Source organism: Sturnira hondurensis, unplaced genomic scaffold, assembly GCF_014824575.4.
Source record: "Sturnira hondurensis isolate 20B ecotype Veracruz unplaced genomic scaffold, ASM1482457v3 Scaffold0008196, whole genome shotgun sequence".
In the NCBI taxonomy this organism is placed as follows: Eukaryota; Metazoa; Chordata; class Mammalia; order Chiroptera; family Phyllostomidae; genus Sturnira; species Sturnira hondurensis.
Window position 1 is genome coordinate 4472906 of NW_028080827.1, and position 10051 is coordinate 4482956.

General features: G+C 43.5%; 1 protein-coding gene across 3 annotated transcripts in view; it reads right to left on the reverse strand.

Annotated features, from left to right (window-relative positions):
- The window catches only part of CEP152 (centrosomal protein 152), a 93169-nt gene extending 83118 nt beyond the window's left edge, over positions 1–10051 (reverse strand). For 2 of the 3 annotated variants that reach the window (XM_037054588.1, XM_037054586.1), the window contains exons 1-2: positions 9935–10051; positions 4062–4155 (exon numbers count right to left, since the gene is read on the reverse strand). In XM_037054588.1, coding sequence (XP_036910483.1) covers positions 4062–4148 — 87 coding nt within the window. In that variant the 5' untranslated portion in view covers positions 4149–4155; positions 9935–10051. Of the gene's footprint in view, positions 1–4061; positions 4156–9275; positions 9470–9934 lie in introns of those variants that run through there. The other variant, XM_037054587.1, reaches the window with a different exon arrangement.

Here is a 10051-nt window from a genome sequence, read left to right on the forward strand (position 1 = left end):
CACATTATGACTGAGCTAATAAAAGAACGTCTCAATTCTTTTTCTCTGAGCCAGCTTTACAAGTAAAAGTTGCCCCAAAACATTTTGGGTGAGGTCTACTTAGTAGCAAGAAAGATCATTATACCAGTAGTTCTCAGATGGTAGAGCAAGAAAGTGATGCGCTCCAATGAGTGGTCGGAATACGAATACTGACCGACGTGACACGATATCCCACTCCCCTGCACCCCAGTCTGTTGTGTTTCCTGTGGGTTATGCACCTCTCTGTGACGCCCTGGCCCGCATTAGCCAAACTTATACCAAGATGTCATTTAGAATTGTAACAGTTTAGAAATGAGGCCAGTGCCTTACTTTCCTGCAAAGTTCTTGGAGCATTTAAAAAACTGTTCATGGGCTGTGGATTGAGATTCCACTGGTGTATATGTTTTTTTAATATTTTATTTATTTATCTTTAGAGGGGAAGGGAAGGAGAGAAGTATCAATGTATGGTTGCCTCTCGTGGGTACTCCGCTGGGAACTGGCCTGCAACCCAGGCATGTGCCCTGACTGGGAATGGAACCTCCATTGTGTGGTTCGCAGGCCCACACTCAATCCACTGAGCTACACTAGCCAGGGCTCCACTGGTGCATATGTTAAATCTCTGAATATTAAAATCACTTTGCTCTTTAATGAAAACAATGGAGGGAACAGAAATGGAAAAGGCAAGATGACGACTGTAGAGCTGCTACTTAGGATGGCAGAGAAGTCAGAATCTGACTTTGGCTTATTCACTAACCTATGGGAAAGTGTGAACAAAATCCCAACTGACCCCAAAGCACCAAAATTAAAACTCCGCTCAGTAAAGCACATTGTATTGGCAACTGACCATTCATACCAGAAGGGAAAATCAAGGTTATTCTGCCATAAAGAGAGGCTCTCAAACACCTCGGCAAGGTAAACTCTGAGTCGGACAGGGCCCCCTCGGCCAGCCCTACAGCACAGCCTTGGGTGCACGCATTTCTCCTACACCAGCAAACCCAACACAAAGTGATTCCCAGGGAAAGGAAACCACACGCGTTAGCCCACTGCTAACACAGCCCAGCTGTGCTACCAACAGGCAAAGCTACCAACCAAACAGGCAAGGAGAGAACACTCTTTTCTCTAACCTCTCAAGGCTACGAACTAACTATTCTGCTGTTGTAGGGTCAGGGAATGGGGGGGGGGGGGTTGAGAAGGCTTCTGGATGTGCAGACAAACTCAGGTTTGATCAGCCACTTTATTGTTTTAACCTACAGCGACAAAATACATACACAGCTGGACTTCTAGGAATAATTCCGAATTTCTGTTGCTGAAAATCTAAAATTCCCTAGACTCTGATCTTACTTCTTCCCTTGCAGTAATTAACAAAAAGGTAAAACTACTTTTTACTCATGTGAATCTCTTTTTATTAACATGAATCACGATCAGCACGATAGAGTCAAGTCGTCCACAGGCTCCCCTCTCCCACTCGGCCAGAAACGCTTATTCCTAGGTGCGGCACCCCTTCGACTGCTCACCTCTGGAAAACCCTGCTCCTGCATCTCATCTATCAAGACGTGATCCCAACGGCTATTTCCTATATTATCTAAAATAAGTTCCTTCCTTAGCTAATACCCCTTTAAAACTTCCACAACACAATACACTTGGCAGTACATTCTCTCTAATACCCTTCCCATCTCTCTTAACATCTTTTCCAATGAAAAAAATCACCTATTTTTTCTTCTTCCTTAAAATCTACTACAGTAATTACTTAAACCAATCCTCCTAAAGAAGCCCAGTAGCTGAATTCCAGCCAACTATCCAAAGCCATGAGGGTCGTGAAAACCTCACACTGTGAGTTCACAAAGTAACAGGAAGTCCTCATTCCCATCCTTGCCACACAGTGGTTGTAATCCCCTGTCAAAATCCAAAAACCCTGACCAGGGTCATGAACTCCCATGCCCTCTGAGACTTGGTAGATAATTTATGAGAGCAAAGCTGGCAGGTGCAAAAGCTAAGCCCATGTCGGTGTGAGAGGTGGGGACTGCAGACAGCTGGGAGGGTACGGGCTCAGGGGGGAGGCGGCGGGGGGGGTGGGCACTGTTTCACTCCGGCTCTCCTGCCTTGTGCGGACACAGGCCACACTTGGCCAGGGCTCAGAACACCTGGAGACAAGCCAGAAACTCTGAATTGTTCTGTGAAATTTTCCTATCTTTAAATATAGATTTTGCACTTAAATACATTATGCAACCAAATAATACATGCCTGTGGATAAAATCCACAGAGCCGCCAGTTTTCCATCTCTGCCCTAACTCTACTTCCAGCCACATGGGCAACTGATTCTTTATTCCTTGCTTTCTGTTAACACTAATGGTCCACCATAAGTATCAAAAAGGATGTTAGCCCTGGCCAGCGTGGCTCCGTGGGTTGGAGCACTGACCTGTCCTGTACACCAAAAAGCTGCAGGTTCCACCCCTGGTAAGGACACACACCTAAGTTGTGGGTTCAGTGCCCAGTCAGGTAACGTAAGGGAGGCAACCAATTCACATTTCTCTCTCACATCAACATCTGTCTGTCTCTCTCTCACTTTCTCTTTCTCTCTCCCTTTCTCTCTCTCTCCCCCATTCCTCCCCCCCCCCTCAAATCAATAACCATATCCTTGGGTACAGATTTAAAAAAATTCTCTACTGGCTTCCCTAGAACACCCTAAAAACACCCTGCCATGACCAAGGTCTGGCCCAGCACCGTTTTGCTCTATCTCCACCACTCAGCCTCTGCTCACACAACCCAAGTACCACAGCCTCTGGCTGTTCTGCAGACCTACAGGGTCTCTTCCCGACTTCCAGGCTTCACACTTGTTGGTCTAGAGCATTCTTCCTCAGGCTTCTACAAGGCTGCTCCTTCTCAGGAGTCAAGTCTCAGCTCAAGTATTTCCCCCTTCAAAAGACTTTCCCGCACCAGTTCCCTACCAGTTGCTTTGACATAACCCTATTTTGTTCCCCTATCATTATTCAGTGCTAAGTTATCACTCTCTCAAGTGACTTCATTCATTCATTTACTTATTTAAGGTCTGCCTCCACTAAGATGTAAGCTGCCTGAAGCAAAGAGCCTTGCCACACTAGACAATGTTCCAAGCAACTAGAACCTAGGCGTGCCTCCAAGGCCAGCCATTGCCTTCTAAATGAAACACCGGAAAGAGACGGGAAGAGACTCGGTGGCGGTCACCGAGCAGGTTGGACTCTCCTCTCATCTGTGTGCCTCCCTCCACTTCCTCCACAACCGTCTCTGATAAACCCGATGTGGCCGAGATTGAGACACTCAGTGTCAAAATGGAAGAACATAGAAGTGCAAGAGAGAAATCCGCTGCCTTCCAAAGAAACGACTAAACAGGAGAAGCAAGCAGGTGAATCGTAACAAGGGCCACACCACCAATATGCACTGTACATTCATTCCACAAGCATCACTTTATTTTACTTCTTTTAGCTGTTTAACTTTGTAAACCGCAGAGAGGTTGGATCAGTTTACATGTTTGGGCTGCCTCTTTTCACATCAGAACTACTGACAGTGAAGGCCGCACCTGCCGCTCCCATCTGCCCCACTGGCTGGCAGGGAAGGAAAAGAACTTGCTTGTTGGTGAAGGAAGAAGCTGGGTGGGGGAGAGTGAAATGCAGAGTAAAAACCAAGCTGGTCCAAGGTGTCCCGCAGGCTGTAAAATGCAGGTTAATCGGAGTGCCTTTTTTTGTTAAAATGATTTTAATCATTGGAATGCACAATTTTTTAATAGGCAAATAAAAAGTTTCAAAACCTGAAAGGAAAAAAAGATAGAAAGAAATACCGTGAAGAACCTAACCACTTATCTAGTGGCATCCTTCAAGGTTGTGATTTATTCTTGTCTCCAAAAAGGAAGCATTCTACTCATCCACCTTTTAGAAGTCCACATACTGATGAGATTTTAGGAGTTAAAAAAAATTATACATTCCTTCAAAATGACAAAAGAAGACATAATTTTGAATGGGAAATAAGACTGTCTAAGACTAGGTGTAGAGGCTTCTTTCCAAGCCACTTACCTCTTTCTCCCTTTCATAATCTTCCTTGTCGTAGTCTTCATCTTCGTTCTGAGTCTGCAGCGCTACACTGCCAAAGTCCAGTGACATGGTCCTCCTGCAGGCGAGAAAGAGGTGGTTTCGAAACAGCCCCCAAATCTCGCCAGCCAATCTCTGTACAAGAGATGCCACACAGAGACACAGCAGCAGCCAGGGAGCAGACACACGCCACTCATGTACGACAAACAGTTAGTACTCCAGTACAAAGTGAGTTCTTTCAAATTAATTGTGGTTCCCAGGAAACAGCTATATGACAGCAATTCACAGAAAGACATGCAAAAAGCCAATAAACCAATGACTAGACCTTCCTAATGTTCTAGAAAATATAACTCAAAACAGTAAGACTTTTGTCCACAGAAAATAATAAGATAATAATAAACTAGAAATGTGCCAAAATATAAAAATTTTACAAATATGCTCAAAGTTTCCCATTTTGTGGGTTCGATATGGCACAACTGGCTTACTTTTGCCTGCCACAAACCCAAACCTCACATGTGATAACAGGTGAGCCACGAAGCCCGAGAGAACGACTCCCACCCAATACCATGTACAGTCTGGTAGCCTCCGTGTAGCACACAATGAAAACAAGAGGTAAATGTCCTGCTCTTAAACTTGACAAAATCCGGTTCGGAGGGAAAAAACACTCCAGAAAAACAGAAGCGAAGGCTATGAAGTGGTACCACTGCGAGGTTCCAATTCCAAAAGCAACAGCACAAGCTCCCAGAGAAGGGTAACTGCTGCGGCAGAAGCGGCAGCAGGAAATGGGTTTTCAAGCACTTACCGTCAACAGGCTGCTGATGATTTGAATTACACTTAGGGATCCTGACACGACACAGAAACTGCTACTGAGAATTTCAAAGCTCCGAACAATCCTGAACAACCCTGACAAAACCCGAGGCAGGCCTCATCGATTTCCCTGCTGCTGCCCCCCACTCAGTCCTGCTCCTGCATGCAGGGAAGCGCGCTGTGATGTGAGCAGAGCCACAGGTCATTCGCTACACTTCTCAGGCTCAAAAATGTCATTAAACTGGAAGTAAACAAGGAACACAGGCCCAGCCATCCAAAAGCATTTGGCCAAAAAGAACTCAACTCCTTTGTGTTAACAGTTGAGAACTGTGATCACAAACTTTTCTACAAGCCAGTAAGCAGCTCTACAGAAAAAGTCACTCCACTTCCTCAGATCCAAGGCACCCTTGATTGTATGACAGTTGCATTTGTGCCACCAAGAGAGAGATGTGGCCAATTAAATCATGATGCACCATTAACTTTAAAACGCAACCTGACTTTGTAGATATAAAAAAAGCAAAAAGAAAATGTGCACTTAGAGTAGGTGAAATATGGCATTAGATTTACATAAATATGACTTTCAATGCTAAAATCCCCATATGTCGAGTTTGTTCTTCAAGGACTAAATTATATTTCTTGGCCAAACTCTGATTTGCAGTGCACCTTTTTTATCTCTCCCTCTCTGACCCCTGCACCCTGACCATCCCTTTCGACTCCACCATCTAAACTCTTTGCATCAACTGTGAACCCTTCCAGCCAGCCTCTGCTTCTTAGACCAGACATGCTCCTTGCTCTTCCTGTGCCAGAGGTATGAGGAGGAAGGGACAGGAGCGCGCTTTCACTGACACGGAAAATACATTAAGTCCGGGGAACCTAAACCTTGTCTCCACCCCGCAGCTGGAGAAGATCTGAGTAACGCCTGACACGGAGATCTGAATATGGTCAAGAGTCCATAAGGAGCCAAATTGGGGAGGGGAAAACACACAGCTCCTGTCCGTAAGTTTTTCCACTACTGCAAAGGAACATCAAGCCTACAGAATCTACAGATAATGAAAGTACTAGTCCATTTAAATCCTGGCTCCGTAAAAGAAATGAGATTACGCTAGACCTTAAAGATATCACTAAAGTCTCCAGGCTTAAATAATCTTTTGTGCTTTTCACTGTTTTAGTGCTCTCCATAAGTTGAAATTTGGGTTAATTTCTTCTTTATTAGGCAAAAGAAGAAAGGAAGGATTTGTTTTTACTTTCTCACTAACCTTCCACTAATCTGTTGAATACTGAAAAAGAACACTAAGTTTATAAGAGCCCATGATTCTCAGATAGAGAATGATGAATTCTACAAGGTATTTTTATTTTTAAGTGAAGAGAATGTACAAGACCAAAACGTATATTTTTTGAATGACATTTTAAATGCATACTATGTCATTAAAGAAGAAATCTGAAAAATATCTGGAAAAGCCAAAACCTCTCTCCATCAAGGAAGAAAAGATAAGAACAAGTTTTCCTTCTGAAAAGTGCAAACTACCAGAGACTTTAAGGAACTATTTTAGGCATAAAGGCAAATTTGATAAACATACTGTGGTTAGGGAAAAAGACTAAAAACATATTGACTATTTTAATTAAAATTTAAAATAAAAGTTAATGTTTTTCTTCAACTTATTAATCACTACTAATGACCACTATCATCAGGGACTTTACTATAATATTCAGAACAATAAGAGATCACTTTTTTTCAAAAACAGAAGGGAATACAAAAAAATTTTATATTTGGCAAAAGATCATTATTAAGAAGTTAAAATCATGTATGGAAACATACCTCACTAACTAAGTCAAAAGATAAACTAGTAATAATAATAATGATGAGAAAATAATAATAATAATAATAGTAATAATATTTGCAAAACATATGATAAAGTCCCAAAATACAGTTCTCACAAAGAAATAGAAAAAACAATTTTAAAATACACAACTGACAATTTCATTAAAAACAAAAAAACAAAAAAAACGTGCCCTGGCTGGTATAGCTCAGTGGACTGAGCACGGGCCTGGGAACCAATGAGTCACTGGTTTGATTCCCAGTCTGGGCACATGCCTGGGTTGCAGGCCAGATACCCAGTAGGGTGTGCATAAGAGGCAACCACACATTGATGTTTCTCTCCCTCTCTTTCTCCTTCCTTTCTCTTTCCTAAAATAAGTAAAAAATTTTTAAAAGATACTAAAAAAAGAAACATAAATGCACATTTAACCTGACAAGATGCTTATACTCAAGAATTCAAAGTGTCATTTACAGAATGAAATACGATTTTCATGTAAATTGAAAACAAAAAGAATTTTGATAACATCTATGATGGCTCCTTTGTAGGAAACAGACATCCGCATGAATTGCTGGTAAAAGTATCAACTGGGAAAATCATCTTGAGCCCTGGATGCTGTGGCTCAGTGGATTGAGCACCAGCCTGAGAACTGAAAGGTCACTAGTTTAATTCCCAGCCAGGGCACGTGCCTGGGTTGCGCGCCAGATCACGCAAGAGACAACCAACTGAGGTTTCCTTTCCCCTTTCTCTAAAAAATAAAATAAAATCTTAAAAAAAAATTTTAAACATCTCAAAAATTATTAATATTAATATACTGAAAAAGAACATTTGCCCTAGTAAACATACTTTTGAATAAATTTGTCGGTACTATGCCACTAATAAAAAGTAAATATTTCTATATTGAATAATTATTTATTGAATAATTATTTTTTTAAAAAATCATGATGCAAAATAAGTGTACAGTAGGCCGTATGCTGTAAGCTAGTTAATAATTTTTCCTAGGTAGATAACTTTTCTGAATCTATTAACAAGACTCAGAATTAAAGTTGAGAGTTAGAGTTATGTTCTTTCCTTTTGTGACACTCAGGTAGGAAGGACTCAGCCTCAGTAGTCACTTTGTTGTCCCTGGTTATGTTGTCTCACGGCCCTCCCCCTGCCATGAGAAGGAAGATCAGTGGGTGTTTAGTTGGATAAAACGTTAAAAAAGCAAAAGTAGTACTGTTTTTGCCTCATCTGAGAGTCTACAAGCACTCTGAAGCCAGAAATTAAATGTATCTACCCACCCTTTGGACATGGTAGGCACAAATATTTGTTGAAAGAATGTAACACATTCATGTTGCCCTATATTGATTCATTGTTTCAATAAAATTTTACTGAGCACCTACTGTGTGTCAGGTTGTATTATCTAAGACATGGTACTATCCATGGGGAGGTAACAGTCCCTCAGGGAAACAATGATAACAATGATATAAATTAATAGTTACAGTGATACATTGTAATAAATTCTACAATAAAGTATCAAAGCCAATGTTAACTTTGCTTAGGAAGAAAGGTCCACTGAGAGAAGTTTCACAGAGAGAAAAGACTCGATTAGAGATAGATGTTCAAGGACACAATACTGCTGAAAGTGGTTAGACTGAGGGAACTCACTCAGACACCCTGGGCTCAATTCTGGCTTTTCTTTATCAGCCACTCAACTTAGAGCAAACTGTTTCCATTTCTTTACTAGTAAAATGAGGGTAAAAATAGTACCTACCTCAAAGACTGGCTATGAGGATTCACAAGATAATGCATATAGAGTGCAATCAATACATGTTAGTTGTTATTATCATATTATGACTAATGAATAAGAGTCAGCCTGCTACAGCAGAGGTTAAAGAAACAAAGGGTATTCGGCATATCTGAGAAAAGGTGAAGGTTCAGCCTGTGGGAAACTTTCAAATAGCGCCACCACTCCTGAGATAATAATGCCACGTCCTTCAGGATGCTCTCCCTAGCCTGTTCCCCCATGAATGTAGCCCCTTTTTAGCACTTGCGGTCTGTTTTTCTTATGCCTTTCTTATGGCTTCAATTCCAGCCATAAGAAGATTCCAAGGCAATTATTTGAGTGAATTCACATATCCCGGGAGTGCATGTAAATTGCCACACATTGTGAAGGATATGACGAAATTCAGTTTAAATCACACCGGAGTTCATGACCATAAGAGAGAAAAGGTTAAGTGCCACGAAAAGGGTTTGTAAGAGCCCTGAGAGTTTGTAAATTCTACTTATTTGCTTACTTGCTAGCTTCTCTCCTAGAATGGAAACAGCCAGACCCCACTAGCCAGTTTCAGACTTGCATTGCCAAGTTTAGGAGGCCTATTCCTTCATTCAACAATTATTTACTTAGCACTGTTCGAGATGACAAAATTTAACAGGACTTGGTGGAAGCAAAGAAAATAACCATACATAGAAATGATGACAATAATCTGTGATCAGTATTAATGACAGCAGCTTGGACAAATCAATTCAGAGATCCCAGAGGGTGCGGCGAGCAGGCACCCACGGGCTGAACGGAAGACTAGATCAATGGCCTTACCAAGGAACTCCGTTTGGCGTGCAGCTACGGTCTGACACGGAAGCTGCACAGAGCCCGGGATGCCGGGGATTGCTGGTTTTGGCTGCCAGCGTCACCTGCACTCGGTCAACACACGTGTACAGAACACCCACTGTGAGCCAGGCGCGGCGCCAGGGTGACCACGGAGGGGGTCCCCAGGGTAGCGTCTCAGGGTCACCCCAGGAGCAAACCAGGTGAGAAGAGGGCCTCCCAGACGTCACTGCTAAGCAAAATGACACTTCAAAGTCAAAAGCTGAGCCCCGCAACCCGCGGGCAACCCACCACCGCGGGATCTGGGGAGGGGGCGGGTCAGTCCTCCCGGAAGCCTCGCCAGAACCTAGAGAACCCCGCACCCCCTCTAACCCCACCCCCAGGCCCCGCCGCGAAGCAAAACTCACCCGACGCCGCGGGTGCTGCAACCGCGGGGAAACCCTAGCCCCGGCCGACGTCCNCCCAGACGTCACTGCTAAGCAAAATGACACTTCAAAGTCAAAAGCTGAGCCCCGCAACCCGCGGGCAACCCACCACCGCGGGATCTGGGGAGGGGGCGGGTCAGTCCTCCCGGAAGCCTCGCCAGAACCTAGAGAACCCCGCACCCCCTCTAACCCCACCCCCAAGCCCCGCCGCGAAGCAAAACTCACCCGACGCCGCGGGCGCTGCAACCGCGGGGAAACCCTAGCCCCGGCCGACGTCCAACTTCTAGCAAACCCCCTTACCCGGGATCTAATCGGCCAGCTCCTTCCTAGTCACAACCGAAC